Source organism: Drosophila kikkawai, chromosome 2L (assembly GCF_030179895.1).
Source record: "Drosophila kikkawai strain 14028-0561.14 chromosome 2L, DkikHiC1v2, whole genome shotgun sequence".
Lineage (NCBI taxonomy): Eukaryota > Metazoa > Arthropoda > Insecta > Diptera > Drosophilidae > Drosophila > Drosophila kikkawai.
Window position 1 is genome coordinate 7,571,492 of NC_091728.1, and position 11,454 is coordinate 7,582,945.

Sequence of the window (11,454 nt, forward strand, 5' to 3'; positions counted from 1 at the left end):
CTTCTCGGGTTGTGACTTCGACTCTTCGGGCTACGATAGAGTCTTGAAGGTTAGACGTCCCATTAACAAGGATTTCTCCATGTGATGTACGCTTCTTTTGCTTTTTTCGTGTCATGGGTCATTTTGTTAAAAATTGTTAAAAACACTTGCACGTGCTGCTCCTGTGCTGAAAAGCTATTACCTGTTGCTTATTTCAAATCCTATTTTAGCCTTTTTCTCAAAGCTTCAAACTAAAACAAAGCAGAAATTAAATTACCAGAAATTATAATTAGATTTGTCATATTTTAAATTAAAATACGTTTTATAATTTTAGTATATTTAAGATAAAACACTTTATTATTTACCCCTTTAGTAAATTTTCTGGCTTCTTCCCTGTTTCTTCATGCGATAAATAAGCACACAAGTATCTGTAATGGTCAGAACGTGTAGAGGTGCAAATTTAAAGCTCCTGAGTTTCTTGAACTCTGCCAGGGTGTCTGCTTAAATAAATAGAAGCAAATGCCAAAGGCAACGTGATACAAACTGGTGTGCCTTTATAAATCTTTGCATAGACTATAGCAACTTGTTTACGATAATGGTGTTCAGGCGTACATATATGCAAATGCATTTGTGGGTTATAAGCTGACCAACAAATTCCAACCAATCGGATAAACAATTAATTGGGAAATATACTAGAAATGTTAATAAAGTTAATAAAGTAAATAAATATAAATAATTGTATAATAGAAGCAGCTACAATTTTTGCATAAATTTCGCTAGAGAACAAATTATTAAAAATCCTTTCACTTGGACACAACTCCAACCTGCTGGCAACAGCTGTGCTAGATAAACGACAAACGGGGAATGCAACACTCCCATACTCCATTAGTGAAATTTTCTAACCATTTTGTTGCCATTTGTAAACAGAACACCCAGATTTTGTCCTCTCCCCTGGAAACGAGCGTGTTCCATAGTCATGTTTGATTTGCAATTTTGCACAATCAAACTCTTGGCAAGGCTTGCAGGAGGCAGGAACTCGAAATGGAAATGGGAGTGGAAATGGAAATGGCACTGGAACTCGGGTTATAGGATGCAGGAGCCAACACAGTCTGCAAATCTCCAAAAATGCCAATAAATTTGTGCTATTGACTATGTCTGGCTACAAATTTGTTGCCTGCATATTTTATTTGTGTAGCGTATGTTGTGAAAATGCAAATGCAAATACTCAACCCTTTTTGTGAACGTAGGACCAAGGATAGGCGTTTTAAAATTGCAAAAAACTATTGGCTTATATTTCACAAGATATTTTATTTACCAAACAAATTTTCTAAGCCATTTAAATATGATTAAAATGTTAGTTGGAAAGATATTTTGTTGTATAATAGCTCACATTTGGCAAAATCTTTTATTTATTTTCGTTTGCTGGTAGAATGCTGTTTGTAGTTTCGAATTTAACTCATAATTGAAAGATTGTAGAGAAATGTATATGAAAAATATTGTTAATATAAATACATTTATTCTGTTTTAAGTGCTCATGTATTGTTAATAAAGGAACAAAGGAATAAAGTACAAAGAACTAAGCTCCCTATTATTTAACACACTATTTTAATAGATTTTCTGGATTTATTTTCCATAAACCCCTTAACTAAAATGTTAAAAAATTGCGTAAATCGCACAATACGAAACCTCAAAGGCTTTAGCTCAATGAGGAAATGATCGAAGCGTAAAATTAATGTTGTGTAAGGTATTTCCAAATCATTGATTAGGGCAGCTTTGAGCCTTTAAGCAGACCTGGCCAACGCGGCGTATGAGTGTTACGCGAATATATTTCAGCAGCAACAGCAGTCACGCAGCACTTACAACTGGGCGTGGCCAAGGTACGATGGGGCTTGTGTGTATGTATGTGCAGTCGTGTGTTATTTGGTGTAAATTATATGGCCGAAAGATGCAAAATTAGCCAAATAATGGCTGCCTAATGTGCCGGAAAGCTGGCGAGCAAAAGTTAATGGCGAAAATCCTTTAGTCCCCCGATGAAAATGAAAACATAAAACGTAGCCACTAAAAGCAAATCGAGAGGGGCTCCCATACATACATATTTGCTAATCAAATGAGTGTTAGCTGCTTCACTGGCTGCAAAGGGTGGCCATAAAGGGTTAAAGTGAGGCCAGAAAATTTTTGTGTAAATTTAGCCACAGCCCGGGGGACTTAAGGTTTTACTCCGTTGGCCATTCGTTTATTTTATTTTAGCGCTGTCAAACTTGTTTCGCGGTAATTGAACGGACTTTAAATGCCAGCCAAAAAAATTGCACAAAATGCGGGCTAACACAAACGGCTTTGCTCCGAGTTTTTTTTTTCATTACCTTTTTTATTTATTTGCATTTGATGGGCGACGACTCTAGCTGAGGTTAAGTCGGGTGGGTGGCCAGGGTGAGTCGGACCCGAATGCAGTTGGGACTGCATGGCGACTCTTATGCAAAAGAAGCAACGCCCCGCCAACGCGACGACATCGAAACTTTTGCAGCATTTTTGTGCTTTTCATTTTTGCGGCGCTTGTTTTATTTTCACTGCGTTGGCTTGGCCAGTGAGAAAGTTTGGTCATATAGAAAAATGTGTCAGGAAAAAAATTAAACTGAAAATATACAAAAAAGGAGATGGCTCAAGCTAAGCTTTAGGGGCTCGCAAGAAAAAATACCCTGGGAGATTTCTTATGTATTAAAACATACAAAAATTAAATCAGTTTATAGTTTAATGAAATGAGGAGCTTTATAAAAAATATAAGTAGATAATTTAAAATGGTCGATATAAAAAAGTATTAAAATAATGTATAACTTAATATTGCAATTTTTTTATAAATTGCACTCAGTTTTTTTATTATTACGTTTGGTTTTTATACTGTATTAAAGATCAAACTTTAATTAGTTTTTTAAAATTAAACAAGATCTTTATTAAAAATACTGGGCATTCCAACTTACCAGGAGTAGAAAATTCATGCAGAAAACTGACCCCACAAAGCGACATTTTTTGGGCGGATGGCAGCGAAAAAGCCAAACTGACTTCAAGTGGCATTTTGACATTTTGTTGAATTTCAGCTCAGCTGTCGTTGGGGAACGGCACTGGGGGTCAAGGGGGAAGGTGCGTTGGCTTGGGAGCTAAAAAGTGAAAGGAGAAAGGGTCAAAGGGCAGAGGACTCGCAGGTGGCTGACCATGCAAACGAAACGCAGAGAGACGCATTTACATTTTTCTTTTATTTTATTTTTTTTTGTTTTTGGTAAATTAGAAAAACAATTGCCAACGTTGCGGGTAGGAAAAGCTGCAACTTTGGTTCGCAGGTTGACCACACAAAAAGTTTTCAAAGCGTTTACTTTTTACACGTTATATTTCACAACTTGACAAGGATGGTGTTAAAAGTTCTTGCTGTTTTTTACTTTAACCTTTAATAAATAAATTGTTTTTTAAGCCTGATATCATTTTTAAATATTTTTGTGACGCTTTCGGCAGCCGTTATATTAAAAGTAAACAAGCCAACCAAATAATATATAAACTGAAAGAATATTTCAATATATATTGTTGTTTTAATACTATATATTTTATTTAATAACTATCACTTAAAACATTTAATGGTTTTTATTTTTAAAAAAATTAAATAAACCAAATTATATATATTATATAAATATTTTATTTAAAAAGTTTTAAAGTCTTAAAATGAAGCTTTTTAAAATTAAACCACCTTAAAAACTTATCATGGCTTGCCATCTCTATTCGTGACTATCGCCACAGATCAGTTGCCAGCTATCGATATGGCGCTTTTGCCAATCGATTTCAACCTGGTCAGTTATGCCGTTAGAAGCAAGAACAAGAACAAAAAAATAATATTCGTAGAACTTTTCTGTGTTTTTGTATGTTGTCATTTTTAGTTGACATGGAATCGGTCGGAGCATGCCACGAAAGATTGGTGAAAATACTCAAAGGTATGAGAATGGCACTTATATATTATATTTTCACTAACCCATCTCCGCAGACGCTGGTGTCTACGAGGATGGCATGGATGAAGAGGAGATGCAGCAGATGGCGCGCGCAATGCAAATGTCAATTATTGACACTTGCCCACAGCAGGTGAGTCTCAATGTAATTATTTACCTTTCTTCCCCCTCAAATTGACGTGAGTTTCCGCAGGAGAACGAGCTGGAGTTTCTGGGTGATCTGCACAGCTCCACTTTGATTGTGACTCAGGCGGCCACCAGCACTGTCATCGACCCTTGCGATAGTCCGGTCTCCGAACCCATTTACATGACCGTGCAGGCTTTGGTGCATCATGCCATGGATTGGAGTCCGCAGAAGGACCAAGAGCTAGGTCTCGCTCGTAAGAGAAACTCTGCGGATAGCCATGGGCCGGGTGCCAAGCGTTCCCTGCGGCTGCTGGGCGACCGTGTGGAGACACAAGTGGATGAGCAGCAGGACGAGCCGCCCTATAATCCCGATGCCACGCCCGTTTCACTGAACGAAAACGAAGTGGAGGATTCGGGCATCAGTTGGGAAGAAATTTCCCTTTCCAGCGTTGGCAGCTCGATTCCCTCTATTGGAGAGATGCCCAGTGGTCATATGGTCAGCACCAGCAGTGTTGCCGTCTCGGAATCCTCTGAAAGCCGCGACGAATCTAGCCGTGATCAATTCGAATAATAGTTTCTTGTGCAAAACTTGGAACGTAGTCTTATAGATGTTATAAATTTCTATGAATCGAATTTTTGAAAAAAAAAAAAAAACCGTAAAATTCTAATAAATTCGATTGCAGAAACCAATAATCTATTATGATTTGTATTAAGTAAATTTAGTAAACATGTTTTCAGAAATATATGTGAACCATTTTTCATTTGCTGCTTATTTATAGTACTTAATTCGTAAAATAAAGGGTTATCTGCTAATGAAATAAAATTTATTTAATAAATTCAAGTATACTTCATTCAGGTGCAGGCTAAAAGTTTAGTTGTTTAGTTTTTCTTTTATCATAGTTTATGTTTTTTATCAGTATTTTTATTCATAGAAATTAAATACAAATTTCGTTTATGACTTTCGTTAATTTATCCAAAACTCCTTGTACAATACATTTTCTACATATTTCTTCTTTTTAAAACTGGTTTACAAGTTCATAAACCAAGACATGTTGTGTTAATATAACGTTTTGTTACTCATTTGTAAAAAAAAAAAAATCTTAGATTACGACTAATTTTTACCAATATTGTATTAAAAAAAAAAAAACATGCGAGCTTGGACTGGGGCTGGCCTTCTAATAAGATGAATGAGTCGACCTGGGAATAACAGAGTGATCTTCATGGGACCTCCATCTCGGACAAAACACGATCGATGGTACCGCGAAGTAATTGGAACGAATTAACCGTCATGCGATTACGGACAAGAGAGGCCGACAATACACGAAAGTAACTTGTGATTTCGAGTGGTTTAACCGGAGTATTATCATTAATTTCTCTAGTTCTCATCCTGGTAATGCGTCCTGATATAGTTGCCGAAGCGGAACGGAGTATGCGCCTGGATTGGGTTGGGGCAGCAGCGCCAGCATTTCTCAAGTTCCTCGACGAACCTGGTTTCGGCGACGAGTCATCCTTGGGTGATGTGGAGGCGGACACCTCTGCCTCGATATTGCCAGCGGCCACGTCAACTCCATTGGTAGTCACCTGGTCACTGGTTGGGTGTAAATTGAGAAAAGAAGGCAACGACGACTGCTTAACCACCTCAACCTCCATTTTCGGCATTGGAAGAGCATTAGCTTCACCGGCTAGAATCGAAGGCTCCTCTGCCATAACCGGAGTGGAGGCACCAAAGGTCGGAACACGTCCCCTACAAAAAATTCTGGATTCAAGACTGCTTATAAGGTATAATGAAACACTTACGGGGTGGCCGCTATGCGAGTGACATTCATGGACCAATCAGCCCCCTCCGAGCTGGAGGAACCCTCTTCCACAACCTCGTCATCATCATCGTAGGGCGAATCCGAGAGACTCGAGTCCGTCTCCAGCTGATGATCTTGATATATTGGACTGAGAGCACACATTATATTTCTCGCACGATATTTACAATTGTGAAAAATAAGAGTTGAAGAAAACTTACGCATTTGCCTCGAGTTCATCGTCGCCCACGATATGGGGAACAGGAAGATTTGGTGGCAAGGGCCTGTAAAGCATGCTTAATAATTAAACACATACATATATGTAACTTAATTTGCATTTATAATTACATTTTTCACAGAAAAAAAAAGAAAATCAACCAATATTCTACAGAATTCAACGCCAAGTGACGACGAGAGGAGAAAAGTTCAATCAACTTTATAAAAAAGGATGTGTACACATTGGTTAAACCACGTGTTTGGTACCTACAGTGACCAACTAAATTATTGGCACAGTTGGCATTTCTGACTTTGACTCAGTTTTTATCCATTAAATATAAAGATATTTTAATGAAACAAATTTTATTTAAATATATTGATAAATTTCCAACTAAATGAACTTAATTTTATTTTATTTTATTTTTTTTTTATTTAAAAAAATTAAAAAACTAAAAAAATACTAAGTTTCTCTGAACAAAACGATTGGCACACCAAACCAAAAATATTACCACAGCCAGAATGCACAGCAGCAACTTCCTCCCACTGAACATACGAAGGCTCCAGCAGCAGGCGCACGTGAAGACCCCGGACACAGTCTACTGGGAGCGCCTGGCGAAACCGGAACAGCTTAAGAAGCACAACACCATCGACTACGTGGACTTCAGTGCCAGCGAGCAGGCAACTTTGTGGTGACCTGCTCGGTGCGTGTGGAAATCTACAATTTGGTGACCAAACTGGTGGTGAAGAATCTCTCGAGGTTCCAGAAGACCGCCTATGGAGCCACATTTAGGCAGGATGGCCGGCTGTTGGCCGCCGGCGATGAGGAGGGCCATGTTAAGCTCTTCGACACCAGCAACCGGAGTATCCTGCGCCTATTCAAGGGACACACCGCGCCGGTACATCGAACCTTCTTCACGGTGGATAAACAGCAACTGGCCAGCTTTGGCGACGACAAGACGGTGCGACTGTGGGATGTGGCCAACGAGAAGTTGGTACAGACATACGAGGATTCGCACACGGACTACATCCGGGCGGGTGCCATGCATCCGCAGGCGGGGTACATATTCGTTTCCGGCGGCTATGACGGCAAGATCAATCTGTACGATACGCGACAGGAGACGGAAGTGGTGCACACCCTGAATCACGGGGCGCCCGTGGAGTCCATGCTCTTCCTGCCCAACGGAGGGATCTTCGTCAGCGCCGGCGGCACCCAGGTGCGCGTGTGGGACATGATCAGCGGCTGCCGGCTGCTGACAATGATGTCGCAGCACCACAAGACTGTCACCTGCCTGCGTCTGGGATCTGATGGTCGGCGCTTATTCTCCGGCGGATTGGATCGGCACGTAAAGATCTACGATGTAAGCACTTACAAGACGGTACACACGCTGAACTATCCAAATGCCGTCGTCAGCCTGGCCGTGTTGCGCGGGGATCAGGCTGTCATAGCCGGCATGGTCGATGGATTGATCTCGATTCGCCGGATGATGGTGGAAAGCAAGCCGAGTCACCTGAAAAAGATCCGTGCAGATAGGGCGCGAAAGCAGCAGCAGCAGCAAACTAAAATGGCTGCGGCACCCGATGTCCCCGCCCAGCCGGTGGACCATGTAATCAAGGACAAAACCAAGGGGACAGGCCTGAAAACCTACGATGTGCATCTGCGGCAGTTTAGTCACAAAAAGGCTCTCGACGATGTAATGCAGCCCCAAAAGATGGAGAAGCAGCCGGAGCTAGTGGTGGCCGTAATCGTAGACCTGCTTCACCGACGCTCCCTGGACAAGGCTTTAATTGATCGCCCCGAGCCCGTGCTCATCCAGTTCATCGATTTTTTGTGCACGCATCTGAGCGAGTCGCGATTTATGAGGCCGCTGATGAATGCCTCCAGCACATTATTGGATGTCTTCGAACGGCAGCTGGTGGCCAACAGTCAGCCGCTTATCAAGGCTTTAAAGCGGCTGGCGGCAGCTGTCCAAGCGGAAATCCAGCTAACCGCCGAGCTGATGCAGCTCAAGGGCGCCATGGACATGCTCATTGGCATCTCAATGGATGGCGACGATGTGCCGCGCAAGCCGCCCGCCTATGTCAAGGAGGTCAAGGCACCAAGAATGCTGCCCTCCAAGGCGGCGGATAGGTATACGATCTTCGGGGATTGATCTTTAAACGTGAACCTTCGCACATTTAGCCACATATTTCAATTAATAAACTAAAGTTCTCGAAATTGTTTCAACGCATAAACATTGCCAAATAATAGAACAAAATTTGTACGTGCTTGAATTCATCGAAATTAATATAAAAAATATACATAAATTCTAACGAAAATAATAAAATAACAGCTTAGTAATCATGTTGTTCATCATCCAATTCGCTGCAGTTGCAGTACTTGACTTCGGGGGCATTATCGGAGGCTAGATCGTCCTCGGAAATTGTCACACAGCGCACATTAGGGGGGTATTTCTGATCCAATTAAGATCGTATTAAGGAAAATATTGTATTGTATTGTATTTTTAAACCCACCACCACGACCAGCGGATATCCATCGTCATCGGTAAGACCCATGTTGGAGCAGCCATTCCCCAAGTTCTGTTTGGTGAGGATGTACTTGGTCAAACAGCAGATTGTAATCTAAGGTAGTGAATTTAAATATTATTAGAAGTCTTATCATTATAAGCAGAGATATGCTCACCAGAAATTTCAGAGCCATAACCCAGAGTCCGAGCAGGATATACAAGTAATTCCACACAGCACGGCTAAACACCGGTAAACACCCATCCACGTTGATAGAGTTCACAGCGAGTGGGGGAAACGGTTGCTGACGGCCACTGCCGTAGCCGGACGACTGACCAGCGCCTGGTAGGAAGTGGTTAAAGCAGCTCTCACAGGATCGCTTGCAGCATGTATATGGTGCCAGGACCGAAGACGAACAGTTATCCTCCCGCCTCGGCATCCAATCGGCGTTCGCCCAATCCTTATAGCTATGAACGCCGCAGCACTGCTTATCCCATTGCAAGCTGTCCCACAGGAGCTTCCACTCCGGACAAGAGTAGTACATGTCTATGCCTCGGATAAGAGACGTCTCCGCTGCATTCTCCAGCACATCAACGCCCCGGTAAATGATCCACACGCACCCGAAGCCGGCTGCAATTATTACGCAGGAGTAGAAGAGCCACACGTCCAGGAGCAGGCGCACATTGGGAGTGCAGCGGCGCTTCCATAGTCGCCGCCACATCAGGATGCTGCAAAGAAAGATCACCGCCAACTGGGCGCCGAACATGTACACCCCAAACAGGTAGCCGTAAACCAGTCGGCACTCGATCTGCGACAAGTAACCTGTAAAAAGCTTGTGGTAGTAGGTGGTCACCGCCAGCATCAGCACTCCGATCAGAGCCTCGGTTATCAACAGCAGGGTGACGTAGATGTTGACTCGGCGAAAGGGCTGTTGCATTTGGTCATCGTTGTGGACATCGGCACAAAGTTTAATTAGTCGTCGTGTTTGCTCTGAATTCGAATTTCATTTGGAGTTGACGCTGATTGCACAGACTTTTTGTACAGACTAGCACAGAAAAGCTTTCCAAATTGACTTTGATCCTCTTTTGGCTTAGTTATGATCGATTTTGGGATGGATGCCATGATCCTATTTCGGCTTTCCGAAGTTAGTTTCCTTTCTTGTTTTCAGGTCAACCTACTTGTAGGGCTCCAAGATTAGTATTTTAATTTGGACTATATAGTATATGGTAATAATAATATTTTTAGCTTAAATCTTCGAAGCAAGCCGTAGAGTTTTATTTGAAATATTTATTTATTTATATGACAAAGACACTTAATTAGAGTTCAGTTTAAAACTTCTTAATCGATTCTGAAGCGATCAGTATAGAGTGCTGTATTTGGAAGGCCCTAGGTATATTACTTAGTTCTGTCTTCAGTCACCGCGCGAAGCTGAACTTAAGAACCCCGGAGAAGCAGTCCATACTAGGTCCGATCTGCTTTGCATCGATCTTTATTAGATTCACATTGTCCAAGCAACGAGGACTTTGGACTATCTCCGGCTTGACGTCGCTAAGTCGGATCCACAGTTCCAGGGGCTGGCTGCGCCACCTTTGCTTGGCTAAGATCCCGAGGCAGCTCCAAACAAAGGACTCTCCGTGGCATCGGGTGCGCGTGATATCCAAGATCCTTAGCTGCCGACAATTAATCACGAACTCCAACAGGCCCAAGGGACTTTCCAGCTGATAGCCACACAGATGGAGTTCGGTTAGCTCCGGAAGCTGACTAGCAAGTTGTCGCAGCATCCGATCCTCCAGGCACTGCAGCTGGCCGCCCTCCTCCTCCTCCGCCTGACCATGCAACTCCAGTCGTTTCAGCAGACGGAGGTTGCCCAGCTCCCGGAAAAACCGTTCATGGTCGTGCAGTATGCCGCTGAAGCGAAAGCCTTCGATGGGTCTGCCTGCTGCGGGTGGATTACTGGGACGCGCTATCCGTGACAGAACATCGAAGACAAAATTCTTGGAGTATATCGACAGTTTTTGAAGGCGTGGCAGGCGGAGGAGCTGCTGTGTAATATCCGACTCCATGCACAGGTGATAATCGGCAATCTTAATGTGCTCCAACGTGGGGCACAGATGCAAGTCAGCAAGATCACAGCAGTTCACCTCGTCGCAATCCTCCATAATATCGAATTTGCGGAGGCGCAGCTGTCGGAAGAGATCTCTAAAGTGCTGCGACTCCAGAAACTGGCAGTCATCCAGGCAGAGTTCGTTAAGGAACTCTAGATCGCACAGGTACTTTCCGGTTATTTGGCAGCTCCTCAGCTTGAGCCTCCTTAAATTGGGAAATACTCGTCTTAGCAATCGCACATCCTCGTCCACGAAGCGAACACGTCCCCGCCGATTCCCGTCGCCCAGCCATTCCAGCGAGGTGATCCCCTCTAGGGTGTGGCTGCTCAGGACTCGCAGGCGGCGAACGTCCAACTGCTGGCAGCTCAGACGTTGCATGTAAGGCGCCAAGGCCAGGATAAAGGCCAAAAACTGTCGCGAATTGGTTCCAGATCGACGGAACATCTCGTCTTGAAGGGCCACACTACGGACTCGGGTCCTCCATAACATCTGGACTATGCTCTCCAATCGACGGTTCATCCTACCGATCTCGTACTGCTGGTAAACATTCACTTGTCGGACGATTAAAGCCAGGACATCGTCGTTTAGTTGCAGGAGAGAAGCTGCTGCCGTAGATCCTACTCGAAGTAAACAACTGTTAAATCCTTTCAAGGCTATTCCTCAGGCCCATTCCTTACCTGTATTTGCGGTTGACGTCATCTGTGTTGTGCTCTCGAAGGCGGTGTTTGGAATACTAACGAAACTGCGCCGTTG

General features: G+C 43.0%; 4 protein-coding genes and 1 pseudogene across 5 annotated transcripts; 2 read left to right on the forward strand and 3 right to left on the reverse strand.

Annotated features, from left to right (window-relative positions):
- The first annotated feature begins 3,809 nt into the window (after positions 1-3,809).
- Positions 3,810-4,846, forward strand: LOC108081986 (uncharacterized). The gene is made up of 3 exons (XM_017177224.3): positions 3,810-3,947; positions 3,998-4,092; positions 4,153-4,846. Exons 1-3 carry the CDS (start codon positions 3,878-3,880, stop codon positions 4,654-4,656), a joined length of 669 nt encoding a protein of 222 aa, XP_017032713.1. The 5' UTR covers positions 3,810-3,877; the 3' UTR covers positions 4,657-4,846.
- A 169-nt stretch (positions 4,847-5,015) lies between these two features.
- Positions 5,016-6,357, reverse strand: LOC108081993 (uncharacterized). 2 transcript variants are annotated; one of them, XM_017177237.3, is made up of 4 exons: positions 6,227-6,357; positions 6,100-6,162; positions 5,883-6,029; positions 5,018-5,829 (listed from the first exon to the last, which is right to left on the reverse strand). In XM_017177237.3, coding segments are annotated over exons 1-4 (738 nt in total). In that variant the 5' UTR covers positions 6,229-6,357; the 3' UTR covers positions 5,018-5,303. The 2 variants fall into 2 exon arrangements, with proteins under 2 accessions (XP_017032725.1, XP_017032726.1); XM_017177236.3 differs by lacking the exon at positions 6,227-6,357 and having other exon boundaries at positions 5,016-5,829; positions 6,100-6,174.
- LOC108081971 (U3 small nucleolar RNA-associated protein 15 homolog) lies at positions 6,349-8,410 on the forward strand (annotated as a pseudogene).
- On the reverse strand, positions 8,354-9,661 carry Tsp33B (Tetraspanin 33B). Its single transcript, XM_017177232.3, has 3 exons — positions 8,775-9,661; positions 8,606-8,713; positions 8,354-8,545 (listed from the first exon to the last, which is right to left on the reverse strand). The coding sequence occupies exons 1-3, from the start codon at positions 9,531-9,533 to the stop codon at positions 8,426-8,428; spliced, it is 987 nt and encodes a 328-aa protein (XP_017032721.1). The 5' UTR covers positions 9,534-9,661; the 3' UTR covers positions 8,354-8,425.
- Positions 9,662-9,919: 258 nt separating this feature from the next.
- Positions 9,920-11,423, reverse strand: LOC108081990 (uncharacterized). Its single transcript, XM_017177231.3, has 2 exons — positions 11,379-11,423; positions 9,920-11,318 (listed from the first exon to the last, which is right to left on the reverse strand). Exons 1-2 carry the CDS (start codon positions 11,398-11,400, stop codon positions 10,012-10,014), a joined length of 1,329 nt encoding a protein of 442 aa, XP_017032720.1. The 5' UTR covers positions 11,401-11,423; the 3' UTR covers positions 9,920-10,011.
- Positions 11,424-11,454: the final 31 nt, after the last annotated feature.

Bases quoted from the DNA above. Each gene is read 5' to 3' on its own strand.
- LOC108081986 (XM_017177224.3), top strand. From the start codon at position 3,878: ATGTTGTCATTTTTAGTTGACATGGAATCGGTCGGAGCATGCCACGAA. The intron at 3,948-3,997 runs GTATGAGAATGG...CCATCTCCGCAG, and splicing joins ATTGGTGAAAATACTCAAAG to ACGCTGGTGTCTACGAGGAT. The intron at 4,093-4,152 runs GTGAGTCTCAAT...GAGTTTCCGCAG, and splicing joins TTGACACTTGCCCACAGCAG to GAGAACGAGCTGGAGTTTCT.
- LOC108081993 (XM_017177236.3), bottom strand. From the start codon at position 6,173: ATGCTTTACAGGCCCTTGCCACCAAATCTTCCTGTTCCCCATATCGTG. The intron at 6,030-6,099 runs GTAAGTTTTCTT...GTGTGCTCTCAG, and splicing joins GATGAACTCGAGGCAAATGC to TCCAATATATCAAGATCATC. The intron at 5,830-5,882 runs GTAAGTGTTTCA...AATTTTTTGTAG, and splicing joins ACTCGCATAGCGGCCACCCC to GGGACGTGTTCCGACCTTTG.
- Tsp33B (XM_017177232.3), bottom strand. From the start codon at position 9,533: ATGCAACAGCCCTTTCGCCGAGTCAACATCTACGTCACCCTGCTGTTG. The intron at 8,714-8,774 runs GTGAGCATATCT...TCACTACCTTAG, and splicing joins TTATGGCTCTGAAATTTCTG to ATTACAATCTGCTGTTTGAC. The intron at 8,546-8,605 runs GTGGGTTTAAAA...TAATTGGATCAG, and splicing joins GATATCCGCTGGTCGTGGTG to AAATACCCCCCTAATGTGCG.
- LOC108081990 (XM_017177231.3), bottom strand. From the start codon at position 11,400: ATGACGTCAACCGCAAATACAG. The intron at 11,319-11,378 runs GTAAGGAATGGG...TACTTCGAGTAG, and splicing joins GACGTCAACCGCAAATACAG to GATCTACGGCAGCAGCTTCT.